General features: G+C 44.0%; 1 protein-coding gene across 5 annotated transcripts in view; it reads right to left on the bottom strand.

The window, feature by feature from the left end:
- The window catches only part of PREX1 (phosphatidylinositol-3,4,5-trisphosphate dependent Rac exchange factor 1), a 323,079-nt gene that overhangs the window by 112,350 nt on the left and 197,255 nt on the right, over nt 1-13,474 (bottom strand). For all 5 annotated transcript variants that reach the window (XM_048819856.2, XM_048819857.2, XM_048819855.2 and 2 more), the window contains exons 27-34: nt 11,832-11,920; nt 11,236-11,318; nt 10,421-10,511; nt 8,303-8,431; nt 6,882-6,923; nt 3,018-3,235; nt 1,658-1,757; nt 314-457 (exon numbers count right to left, since the gene is read on the bottom strand). In XM_048819856.2, the coding sequence (XP_048675813.1) occupies nt 314-457; nt 1,658-1,757; nt 3,018-3,235; nt 6,882-6,923; nt 8,303-8,431; nt 10,421-10,511; nt 11,236-11,318; nt 11,832-11,920 (896 nt within the window). The remainder of the gene's footprint in view (nt 1-313; nt 458-1,657; nt 1,758-3,017; nt 3,236-6,881; nt 6,924-8,302; nt 8,432-10,420; nt 10,512-11,235; nt 11,319-11,831; nt 11,921-13,474) is intronic.

Here is a 13,474-nt window from a genome sequence, read left to right as displayed (position 1 = left end):
CAATATCCTGTCTCTGATTAGATGCTTCAGAGAAAGGTGCAAGAAACCCCACAGCAGCATCTGTGGGGATAATCTCCTCCCCACGAACATCTCAACCTAACCTTCTTACAGCATATTAACCGCCCACCCCAGAATATCAGATTATTATTCTGGGGAGAAGTTAATTTTTGCCTCTTAAAATATTTTCAATGGAGTTGTCAGTTTTGTTTCAATAACAAATTTATGGTCATTCCTTAATAATGAACCTTAAAATGTTTAGCACCTAATTAGATTCACATCACTTGTTTTTCTTGGTCAAGAATTTCGTGGGCACCTTTTGTAAAGAGCACCGTGTGCAGCTTCAAGCTTCCCCCATTCTGAAAGCGAGACGGCAGTTTGGAGAAGTAGTAGCTGTCAAGGTAAAAGATAATCTTCAAGGCCTGCCGACTTCCTTCAATGTGGTAGAAGACGTGAGTATCTGGGGAAACAAAGATAAAGACGTTTGTGTTTTTCCAAAACAGCTGTGAGAGACTAGCAGTGTCTGCGCATGTCAATCCATTTAATAACATCTCGTTACTGAAATGTTAGAAGTGGTAGTAAGCAAAGGAGATGCTGTGCTCAGAAGAAGCATGTTGTTTACAAGACATGCCATCAATTAACATGATGTTTGATACCATCACGCTGATTGTTTTGCTTGTACGTCAGATCCCTTTTCCCCACTGTGTGTCTCTTCTCCTCGATCAGATTTCTAAACACTGTGGAGCAGGGACTGTCTACTACTCTGTATCTGTACATCACCTAGCACAATGGGGCCCTGTTCTTAGCTTGTCCCTAGGCACTACTGCAGTAAACATGGTTAATCCTGTCATGTGAGCTTGTACTGGATAAACACGGAAAGAGTGTGTGTGTCCGTTCTCTTGCCGAAAGGCTGGTGAATTATAAACATCTGTCTGGAGCTGCTTGCCCCAGCTGTCGTCTTTCCACATTCTGGGCAAGAAACACAGGCAGGGCCCAGCGGTTCCCAACTGTAGAGAATTTACAAGTGGCATCATTAGATGAATGTAGGCAGTGAGGCTGACACTACTAGCCCTACTATCGTGCAGTCAATTAACAGGTCTGGAGGCAAGGTCCTCAGCAGTTACCCGCAGTTATGATTATAATTTCTGTTACATTTTAGCCACTACAGTTGACAGAGACACAAATACTTACTATTCCAAATGTCAGACTTAGAAGGATAAAGGGCTAAGGAGATGGGATTTGAACCTGCAGTTTAAATCTAGATATTCCAAAATGGATAGTCAGTCTGATAAAAGATAGCAAGGGATACTCATCTCACTAAGTCTCTCCTCCTTGCTCATATGAGGCAAGTCCTAGCAGTAGTCCTGGTTATGAAGAAAGCTGATTGGCTATGTTGCTTTCCTACCTGGTCCAGAGAACAGGGAGAGCGGATGTGAGTGACCATTTTAGGGCCCAATCACGCAATGTACCCTTGGGTGTGGTGCTGCATGGCTTTAACTCCCATTACATTCCGTGGAAGTTGTGGGAGTGCGTCACTTCACAAGAGATGCTCAGCACCTTTCAGGATTGAGCACTTCTGAAGGATTTAATATCATGGAGTAAATTAACCAGGAATACAAGCAAGAAAGAAGAGTTCATAGAAAAACCTAAAAAATCTCACTTGCTACAAGGCTTTCGTCCAGCTGCTTGAAATAAAAGGCAACCTTATCCAGCTCAGACAGGGTGACTGGGATGTCTTCTAGCATGATGCGCTCTTCTTTCTGAGGTGGAGAGAAACAAACATGAATGGGTAATCTATCCAAGGGGAGAGTTGAGGCAGAAAAGCAGAGACATTAGAGGTGTGGAAAACTGGACGGTTCAAGAGACTGAGAATAGGGAGGGAAGAGCAAATCTTTCACCAAATCCAGCCCAGGTCAGTAATGAATGAAGATTGTTTCCATTTGACAACTGTGTGAAATGAGCGTCGGTTGCCTCAGCCCAGTTCTTAGTGGACAGGGGTTCACCACTATTGGTAATATTGGCCCCCTTCTTGGTAGACTCTGAAGGAAGTCAAAGCAATGAACGAATCTTGGAGAGTAAACTCCCTTCTCCAAAATGTACCCCCTCCTCGCATACTACCCTGAGGACGAAGCCAATTAGTTAGTTAGGGTGAAAAATATCTGTGTTCTCACATCTCCTGCAATTTCAAGGAATAATACAGATGTGCACTGGATTGTATTTAATTGAACACATTGTCCATCATGTTTCTATTTAACAATGGGCATAAAATGTGTCTCCCTCATAGCTCTTGCTTTTGTCAGACCTGATTTCCCTTCATAGCTTCACACTCATTTTCCTTCTAAAATTATTATTTTAGCTTAGATCCTGCAGAAGTTGGTGGCATTTGCCTGAGAGCTTCATACTCAACACAGGCCAGTGGATTTTACGAGTCCTGCCCTTCTCAGACCTAGATGTGGTGCCTCCAGGTCAGGCTTGGCGCACATAGTTAGGGCAGCATGACAGGAAGCTTTTAATACCACTGCCTGGGTTGCCCCTTCACTCAGCACATGGAGAAAGGACCAGATTTGCAGTTTGCTCTTAGCTCTGGGAACACCAAGAACCACTTTTGTCTGCTTGTTGAAATTCATTTTCTCACCAGCAGAGGTCAGGTCACACACGCTTTCCCAGCAACTGTGAAATTAGTCCACAGTAAAGAAGGTAGCATTACTCCAGACAAGGAAACCTCTGGCAAAATACCAACCTGCCCCTTCTCTATGGGGCAGGCTGTCTATTATCTTTCAGTGGTGAAATGTGTTCACCTGGCCCAGGCCAGTAGTTTAGCATTTGTGGGGATCAGTGTGTGATGGGTAGGACATTAGGATGAGGATAACAGCGGATTCCTTGAGGGGGTAGGAGTTTCCATATAGATAAACCTGGCCAGGAGGTGAGTAGGAGGAAAGTGTCTAGGTGACCTTGAAGAGGCCAAGAGAGCCAGCATTCACTGTGGAACTGTGAAACCCATTCTTTAGAATCTCTCTTACCACACTGGGGGACAGCAGGGATTGGTAGTGGAGTAAAACCCCAGTGGCCGCTATCTGCTCCAGCCATTTCCTGCTGGCATCCCTGCTGCTCTCTTCATACTCCCCATTGTTATTGTATCTGTAGTTGAGAGCAGCCAGCAACTGCTCGGAGAAAGTGCAAATAGCAGCCACGAGGGACTGGCAGAAAATGACATCTCGTCTCAACTGCAGCTCAGTATCTGCCAGAGAGAAGGGAAGAGAGTCACAAAGGAGTCAGAGGGAGTTTGTCTGAGATGGAATAGAAGGCAATCTCTGTATGACCTTTGATTTGAGCGGTCACCTTGCACGGGCTCCTGTTATCTGTCTCCTATTGGGAGTGGGTAGAGGGTGTGTGTGTGTGAGAGAGAGAGAGAGAGGATTTTCCAGCCCAGTCTTCCTTTTGTTTCTCCCAGACAGATGCCCTGTGGCTATTTATCCATTTGTCTGGATTACAAGGGCTAGATGAGGCTCCCCTGTGTCATCAATGCCAGACCTGGCCTGATCCCCTTCATTGACAACTGCATTCATGAAGCAGGGTCTCCACTATTAGCGATGCCACTTCCCTTACCTCCCACGTTAGGAAGGTTTTCCAGACATGACCATCCATGAATGGTACCATTTGGTTCATGTTTGCCTGGGGGAATCCCACAGTGTTAACTGTGCTTCCACTGAGCTTGCCAGTCAGTCTTATGCTGGCCAGATAAACTGTGTCACACTTTGGGGACTGCAGATTGTACAAAGAACATGCAAAGGGCAGGAAAGGGAAGCACATGAATAAATGAAGAGAGGCTTCCTAGGCACCTTGGGTTTCTCCTGATATGCAGTAGGTAGGTTATAGCAGCCTCTCTTGTTTCCAAGAAAGTGTTTTCTGCAGAACGAAGCTGAATACATCACACCGAGGCTTTGACGATACAGACTATTTTTATAAAGCACAGAATGCAACAATGAAAGAACTAAGACAATCAAGACCAAGGGCCAGATCCTCAGCACAGGGCAAGTCTCCTTTGCATCGCTAGAGGTGAAGCAAAGAGGGCTCAGGGCTGCACTACAGACAACGGAATCTGTAGATGACGTAAAGGTGGCACAGCCAGCTCTACACCACTTGCTCCTCCACCCTCTATGAAGGGTGTTCCATAAAGGGCTGAGGAGGAGGGATAGGATGGGGCGGAGCCAAAGCCATTATAGCTGTACTTTATACCAGGGGTCGGTTTGGACCCAGCCGGCCTCAGGATTGGGGGAAGCACAAAGGTGGCTTAGAGCCACCTTTGCCTCCCACCCTCACTTGGAGCAGCTTAGAATCAAGCCTCAGATTTTCAGCCATCTTTTAAAATGATCCAGCAAATGATGAGGGTATATTGTTTGTTATTATGGATTGCCTTTTTTACAGATACAAAATATGGCTATTTAAATGTGCCAGTGAAGTAACTGCATAAATAGGGAGAGAGAGTTATCTGATTTGCCAGTGTGTGTTTTTTCCCCTTGTAACAATGATGCCTGCAATGTATACTGGTACAAACTTAGGGTACGTCTACACTGCAATGTAAGTCCAGGGTTCAGATTCAGACTCAATGGCTAATCCCACCCCCACCTTCCATCCACTCACGAATTGCACTAATCAAGGGTTCAGGCCAGGGTCCCAGGACAATATAGGGGGGAGGAGGGTCCAAGCCTGAGTCAAGTCAGGTCTCAGAGTCCAAGCCCAAATTATTTGCAGTGTATACACAGCCCCACTGGACTCATGTTCTGGGAATCTGCCAAAAGTGTCCCCCAATTCCAAGGGCTGACTATTTTGTCCTCTGGACAGTCAAGTTTGGTGGACAATCAAGTTTTCCCACACTACACCATGAACAAAAAACTAGAGTGGTCCCATTTTGGGAGGGCGCAAGAAAGTCTGGGATATGGGTGGTTGGACTCAGGGCCGTATAATGCAGTGTAGATGCTGGGGCCCCATGTTTCAACAGGTCCTAACCTAGGTTACAAATGACTGTAGACTCTCAAGCATGAGGTTAACAAACCCAGGGTTTACTACCTCAGTGTCTTCTAACTCTGGGCTTAGATTGCTGTGCAACATAGCCTTAGGGTCTTAGGCTGCTCCTATTAAAATCAATAACAAAACTCCCATTGTCTTCAGTAAGGCAGAATCAAGCCCTTAGGACTTTGATATGCAAGTTTGGCTCTTGTTAACACTAAAAGAGCTTATATAGGTGCACTGAGGAAACAATGAGCTGGTTAAAGAGGAAATGCACATCCTGAAATTATCATAGAATCATAGAATATAAGGGTTGGAAGGGACCCCAGAAGGTCATCTAGTCCAACCCCCTGCTCGAAGCAGGACCAATTCCCAGTTAAATCATCCCAGCCAGGGCTTTGTCAAGCCTGACCTTAAAAACCTCTAAGGAAGGAGATTCTACCACCTCCCTAGGTAACGCATTCCAGTGTTTCACCACCCTCTTAGTGAAAAAGTTTTTCCTAATATCCAATCTAAACCTCCTCCACTGCAGCTTGAGACCATTACTCCTCGTTCTGTCATCTGATACCATTGAGAACAGTCTAGAGCCATCCTCTTTGGAACCCCCTTTCAGGTAGTTGAAAGCAGCTATCAAATCCCCCCTCATTCTTCTCTTCTGCAGGCTAAACAATCCCAGCTCCCTCAGCCTCTCCTCATAACTCATGTGTTCCAGACCCCTAATCATTTTTGTTGCCCTTCGCTGGACTCTCTCCAATTTATCCACATCCTTCTTGAAGTGTGGGGCCCAAAACTGGACACAGTACTCCAGATGAGGCCTCACAATGTCGAATAGAGGGGAACAATCACGTCCCTCGATCTGCTGGGGCAATGCCCCTACTTATACATCCCAAAATGCCATTGGCCTTCTTGGCAACAAGGGCACACTGCTGACTCATATCCAGCTTCTCGTCCACTGTCACCCCTAGGTCCTTTTCCGCAGAACTGCTGCCTAGCCATTCGGTCCCTAGTCTGTAGCTGTGCATTGGGTTCTTCCGTCCTAAGTGCAGGACCCTGCACTTATCCTTATTGAACCTCATCAGATTTCTTTTGGCCCAATCCTCCAATTTGTCTAGGTCCTTCTGTATCCTATCCCTCCCCTCCAGCGTATCTACCACTCCTCCCAGTTTAGTATCATCCGCAAATTTGCTGAGAGTGCAATCCACACCATCCTCCAGATCATTTATGAAGATATTGAACAAAACCGGCCCCAGGACCGACCCTTGGGGCACTCCACTTGATACCGGCTGCCAACTAGACATGGAGCCATTGATAACTACCCGTTGAGCCCGACAATCTAGCCAGCTTTCTACCCACCTTGTAGTGCAAGGCAAAACCCACATACACAGGGCAAAACCCAAACGCCTTATCTCGGTAGTCTGCTTGAAAAGAATGACAGGCCCACAACCTCATCATGAATTGTGCAACAGTGTCTCGTTTTTTGCTGCATGTCTCCACTGCATCAAGAAACAGTGGAGGCCAACTGAGAATGAGGCTTACACAAGGGGAAGAAGATGAAGAAAGGGCAAAGGGATATGGTGTCTGATGACATTTACAACATGCTTGGTGATACAGGAGCATAAGCAAGACTGAGCAAAAAGGAAGTAGGAAAAAGCTGCCCAGCATGAGGAGCACAAGAGATGGCATAATGTCATCAATAGTGCAGTTGAACCAGATTTGCAAGCACACCACTAGTTGGATAATGTATTGTGATCTCTGTAACAGGAGAGAGCGATTCAAACATAGGCATGCATGTACACGTGCCGGCCAAACTACACACTTTAGGACATCTGTCAGCATGGCAAAGTTTTCCACCAATACCCCAAACCAGAAGCCCTTACCTGTGCATTTTAGCAAGGCCAGAAGCAGTTGATTCTTCCCATCTAAAAGAGTAAAGAGAAGGAAGGACCTGATAAACATGATGCAAAGGTGGATTTGATTGTACCCTGCTGACACCTCTCTCCATTTCTATTTTGTCTAGAGTTAATCCTCACTAAAAACATTTGATAAAACAGGGAGCGAGGAATAAATCAGGATCCTTGATAGATTAAATGCTCCATCGACTACCATGAATTATGGGGAACAAATTGCACATGTGGAGGAATCCCTACAGAGGTGACTACAGTGCTGCGACTTGCACTTGAGTAGACACCACCAGACTCAGTCATTCTACCTGAATCCTACTGGTGCTTTTTAAGCAAGACGTTTTTTAAATGTAATGGTTCAGGGAGTTACAGGGACTGATTACATCCATCTTCTTCACTCATCTCCTTTCAGAATCTGCCTTTTTTCTATTTCATTTTCTTCCAATGTTTTTTAAAATTACACCAGCAAGTAAAGTCACTCTGACACAATTCAGTCCCTAAAGACTTCGGAAGTAGACTAAGACAATTAGAAAAAATTCCTCATGATCATTCAGTCACAGTTGTGGTGCTGCAATACATCATCACGGGGAAGAATAATAACCCACTCTCCCCACTTCCCTCTAAAATCCAGGTCTATTTATAACCTATATTTCAATTACCATATTAAACTTAGGGGACAAAATTAACCGCCAGACTGGATGACCAGAAGTCTACCTAGCACAGCATCTTGTCTCTGACGTGGCCCCTATCAGCAGCTTCCAAGGGAGGTGCAACAAAAACAGTGCTTAATTTGTGCCAGGGCTTGCCTGGGCTGAGCACCTCTAGGCTTGACAGTTAATAGCCCCAGCACCTCTGGGCTTGCCGCGTCAGTTATCAAAGTGAAAAAATTCTTGAGCCCTAGCACCTTATTGCTTGAGCCTTGGCACCTCTTTCATACAAATTAAACACTGAACAAAACTGTGCACTAGACAGTTACAGAATAACCTGCCCCTTAGGAATGTTTCCTCCTGACCCTGATAGCTAAGATGTTCGCTTATGCTCTTTAGCATGAGGGCAAAAATAAAGCAAGAATTGGATATTTCAAACCCATGCCATTTTAATATTTTGCAAAGTTGCTGGGCACTTAGGGAAGGAAGATTTTTCCATAGATACAATTTGTACCTTAACAATCAGGTATGGGCCAAAACCAAATGTCAGAGCAACCCCAACCAGTGGAAATGTTTGGCTCCAAACTCTGCAACTGGTTTTTAGCTCCCTAATGAACTCAACAAAAATGTCAGATCAGGCCCCTCCCCCTTTTTATTCACTTCCATGAGTTTTACAGTTTTGCTCATCTCTAGAAACAAAACAATCCTTTAACACTGAAACTGATAAATGACCACCCCGCATTCACAGACCTTCCACATGTTTTTGAATGGTTTCAACAAGGTTCTTGATACGCAGTGGAAGGTTCCAGGGATCTTCTTGGACACTGAATTGAATATTATTCCGGCACCTTATTGTGGTTTCTTCCTTCTGTTTAAATTCTGCAGCAAAAGAGAGAAATTAGTCCAGCCAGTGGAGAGATGCCTCAGAGTAGCTCATTAGCTGTATAATTTTCATATAGGCCGAACCAATGAATACACCACCTACAGCAACCATCACCAGTGAGGGAATTTCTTAAATGGGTCTGATACAGATGGAAAAAAAGATTGCTATTTCCTATAGTCTTGTCAAAAACAGAGTCCTAGCTTGTTATATTTTCAGCATCATACACAAAAATTAGGCATGCGACTCACATGCACAATACACTGGAACTGTGTGATTAACTTCTTTTGCAATATATTACAAATATATCCCTGAGCACCACAGCTGCAGAACTAAGCTCAGCATTCCCCTCTGGTTCTCTCTGTCTCTTCTAATGTATAGCCAAGTGTGTCTGTGTCACCTCCTGGGGGAAATCAGACCAACCCTGAGATTGACTGTCACACCTACTTAAGGCTGGTTTCAGAGTAGCAGCCGTGTTAGTCTGTATTCGCAAAAAGAAAAAGAGTACTTGTGGAACCTTAGAGACTAACCAATTTATTTGAGCATAAGCTTTCGTGAGCTACAGCTCACTTCATCGGATGCATACTGTAGTGAGCTGTAGCTCATGAAAGCTTATGCTCAAACAAATTGGTTAGTCTCTAAGGTGCCACAAGTACTCCTTTTCCTTCTACTTAAGGCTGCAGCTGCTGGGAAAGTATAAGCTAGTTAATATTCTGCTTTGCTTCACCAGGTAGAAATCTATGTATTTTGAACTGAAGAGGGTAAATTCTATTCCTTATGATGCAGTTATGCACTTTAGCTAAACACTCTGGTGTCAGTGATATTGTGTGCCAAATTACTGTCTCCAAAAAGAGACAGGATGATTTGCAAATTCTCACCCATCACTGAGATGTGACCATGGTAAGCTCTCCTTTTCATGCTTATTTCCAACTCGGGACTGCATTAAGAAGGTAATTTGGAAAAGATTCCAGCTGACTATAATCAGGGCTTGTCTATTCCTGTAGTGTGATTCCCGGTGATTAATATGGGACCATCCTGAAGCTGCAGTGAACTGAAAGGCTCTTTCAATGCAATTGATCCAGTTTGAATAGACAAGTCTGTGTTTAAGTGAAACAAACAAAATAAAGCTTGAAGGAAATATATGCAGGGTGGCTGCTATTTCCTTACTGCATTCAAAGAAAGTGAGGGCAGTGATAGGTACTCTACAGCTGTTTAAATGTCACAGGAACATGGCTTTTCAAAACATTTCCACAGCGTTCACAGGAGCCTCTCCTAACTCTGAAGAAGAGTGACCATGCAAGTTGCCAATGTAGCTAAAAATAGGAGATAAAAGAAAGAGAGAGAGCCCTTGACCAGAGCACCTGAAGATCAGCCAAGATAACAGAAGAGTTTAGGTTCCAAGAGGAAAAGGAAATGTAGCAAATATTTAGGAAATAAACTCCTCTCTTTTTCAGAGAGAAAAAAACACATTCTGGTCACCAAACTCACGAGGCCTAATTCCCATCAGCCTCTTTGAGGAAAAGAAACACAGCATCATTTGTGCTCTCTTTAGGAATGGGTTGCTTTCCAGAATGTGTATTGGTGTTATGTGTGTGGTGTTACTCTGGCAATTATCCATCCCCAAAAAGATGTGGAGTAGTTCCTTAAGCAAACGTATGCAGAACTTTTGGGTGCCACAGAGCTGCAGTACTTGACCCTCCATCAGCTTGTTAGGGTTGTGCTACAGAGGTGAGTCCTCCAGGATAATGTGTAGAGATCCCACTGAACAGTACAGAATACCAATGGTCAACACGTCACTGGTCATTTATATGTCCAGTTATTGTGACTGCATACATAACTGTTGTAACTGTGTGTGCAAATTATCTGTGCACAATTTTGTACATGAACTCGGGTGTACTGACTTCTGAACCTCTAGTTCTTAATGTTAAGGGCTTGTTGTATTCTGGGAATTTACATTATTTAATACAACCAAACTGTTTTTCTTTTACCTTGCAAACTGTGGTCCATTGGAAAGTGCTTGGTTTCTTCAAAGGCCTTGGTTATGACTGATCCTTTGAGGAGCGCATTGATAGTATCCACCTGGAGCAGGAATTATATTAGGTCACTCTTAGTAAAACTCCAGGAGAATTTTTGAAGAGGCCACTTATTGCGAAAAAGTGCAAAAAGAGTTGCATTTGCTGCATGTTGGCATTAACATATTCACTTAAGCTAAGCTGGATGCCTCCACACCAGTCTAGAGCTATTAATTTTGATGGAAGTCTCATCCTTAGCAAACATAATTAAACCATTCCAGCCCTCATCTCTCCCCAGGAGCCTAGTATGAATTATGTGTATGCAGTATCGGCATGAGAGTCATGAGCTGGGCTCTGGTGAACAAGGGGGACAGAGAAGAACAATTTAGCTGAGGTTATAAATGTGTAAAGACATCTTTTGGTTACATTCTTTTCCGCTAATAGGAGGCTGTTTTTCCAAAAATTATGTCGATGAGATCTTTTCTGACCACTCATAACAGGAAGATTTCACTCACTGTTGGTTTTCACTCATCTGTTTTCAAATCTCTTTGTCATGAATCCAAAGCTGCAGGTCACCCTTGTCCTAATCACACAGAGCGACTTGAATGTTGGTGGAGACAAAACTGTTTCCTCAAACTATCTTACATCCACTTCCTCGCATCTTATTCCAAAACCTTGTTAGCTGGATCTCTACTGAGATATGATTTAATAACGCAGACTCTGATATTTCTGACATCTTGTTCTGTGATGTAGCGTACGCTGCTTCATGTAACTGTGCTAGTGTCCTGTACCTGGTTAAAAAGATGCTCAAGACAGCCATGGAGTTTGTCTTGTTTGTCCGAAGGAATCCTCATGTCATTGGGAAGTTCATCACCTAATAAAGGAAAGATGAATTTTTTTTTTTTTATAAACCATCTAATCAATTTGGGTCTCTCACATCTTGTGGTGTGGTTACGGCACAACCAAAAAAGCACTGTGACCGGGATTTTCACAATGAAGAATATTATTGCAATATAATCACCTTGAAGAGATCAATGAAGACAAATTGAGTGGCTTGCGAACTCTCCTTCCCCAGTCCACAGATCAAAATATTTTTCAGACTACGCAAATACCCTCTGTAAGCAAATCAGCAACAAAGGACTCTAATCTGGCCTAATTTCTCCTCCACACACCAAGAGTACAATGGTCCACTGAGGAAAGAGCCAACCTCTAACTCTTTAATTATCATGTGACTAGTTTGGTCTGTGTTCCTTTGAATGAACCGCCTTTGCAGCTAAACACCCTGGTAATAACAACCAGCAAAGCTGTAGATGTTTAGCCTGCTGTGCCATCTGATGTTGGAGAGCCTCTTTTATTACGCCTGGTTGATAGCCAGGCACTCACTCACCTGATCCCATCTCATCGCTGCCCAGGTAAGAGCTGTTACTCCGTACACTGGTGTAGGAGAGCACGGAGTCCCGGTTACTGTTACACTCACTGGAAGGAGAAGAAAGGAAGATGTTGAATATTTTTCCTTATCCGGGGCCTTGACTCAGTTATTACTCGGTTTATATTCAACCCTACAGTCCCTCAGGGAAATGTCCTTATTCATTAATGTGAGCAGACTTGAGTAGGGACTGAATAATACTAAGTGAGGCCTCCTGATTTGGCTAGTAAATGTATATCTACACTGCAATTCAAAACCCATGGCTGGCCTGTGCCAGCTGACTCGGGCTAGGGGGCTGTTTAATTGCAGGGTAGATGTTCGGGCAGGAGCTGGGGTTCTAGGATGCTGCGAGGTGAGAGGGTCCCAGAGCTTGGCCTACGCCACAATTAAACAGCCCCTTAGCCCAAGCCCTGCAAGCTCAAGTCAGCTGGCTCTGGCCAACCGTGGGTTTTAATTGCAGTGTAGACGTACCCTAAGAGGACATCCTTCAGTTCTCGGGACTATTGAAGCATGATTGTGAGCAAGTCTCTTATAAAGGATGAACGCTGATTTCCCAGTGAGTGTCTCATCACTATCAGGGCACAGAGAGTTCATTAAAGATGCTCCTGGAACACCCAGAGGGTTACCAATACAAAATTAAACTCTGTGGACTTGATTCTCCACTGAGCCCAAGCACAGGGGCCTGGTCATGTATTCTCAGCCATCTAACTCCAGCATACGTTACAAAGTTGCAGGGGCAGAGCTGAAAGGGAGGGGAACCTTAAGGACCTTACGCCAGTGGAGAATTGAGCATAGTGGAGCCTTGCACTGTCATGCCCACTCCCTTCTCTTCCCTTACCACACTCCCTCCCCTCCCGCCCCTGCCATGCCTCTCTTCAGAGCTGGCAAAGGAAGCAGGAGAGTCACTTCAACCAGCTTTACCCCAGAGAAGCATCCTGTACACAGGGGGAATTCTCCAGCACAAGTCTCCTCCTGCTTCAAGTTCACTGCCCCATACTCATGGTGCAAAGAGAACTGGATGGACTGGAGAATCCAGTTCACTGTTTTTATCTAGCCTTGGCTTAGAATTTTTCAAACCTTAGCTTTGGAAACTTACCAGCACTGATTTTAAAAAATGTAAACCTAAACCAGAAGGGCTCTGAACTTTGCTATTGTAAGAATGAAAGTAATTTCCCTCATTAATAAAAAGGACCTACAGAGTCCTATTTCCCTGAACTGGGTTTTGTTTGCCCTTGTAAGAGCTATTATCAGTCAAGTCTGTTTTCTCCTCTTTCTGAAAAAGTTTAAAGGGAGATAACCAGTACTGTTGAACTGAAGTACAAACCCTTTGGGAGAAACACCACTTCTGAATTAGTTCTCCCAACAGTCAATGAAAAAGGAGCGTGGTTAATGCAAACAAGGCATATTCTTATCTGTAATTTGCTCATTTTTGTAGCTCCTCAGTATCCATTTTCTGGATCAAAAACTATCAAAATACATTTGATTCCCCCTTGAGTAACTATCATATCTGTTACATGTACCTAATTGTTTGCCTCTATTTCATAAAGATAAGACAGAATAATCTTTCCTATTTTACATTTATGTGTAAAATTCTAAAGCAAGTC

This window comes from Caretta caretta, chromosome 13 (assembly GCF_965140235.1).
Source record: "Caretta caretta isolate rCarCar2 chromosome 13, rCarCar1.hap1, whole genome shotgun sequence".
Classification (NCBI taxonomy): domain Eukaryota; kingdom Metazoa; phylum Chordata; order Testudines; family Cheloniidae; genus Caretta; species Caretta caretta.
The sequence above is the reverse complement of the archived record's forward strand: the minus strand, read 5'-3'. Positions and strand labels throughout refer to the sequence as shown.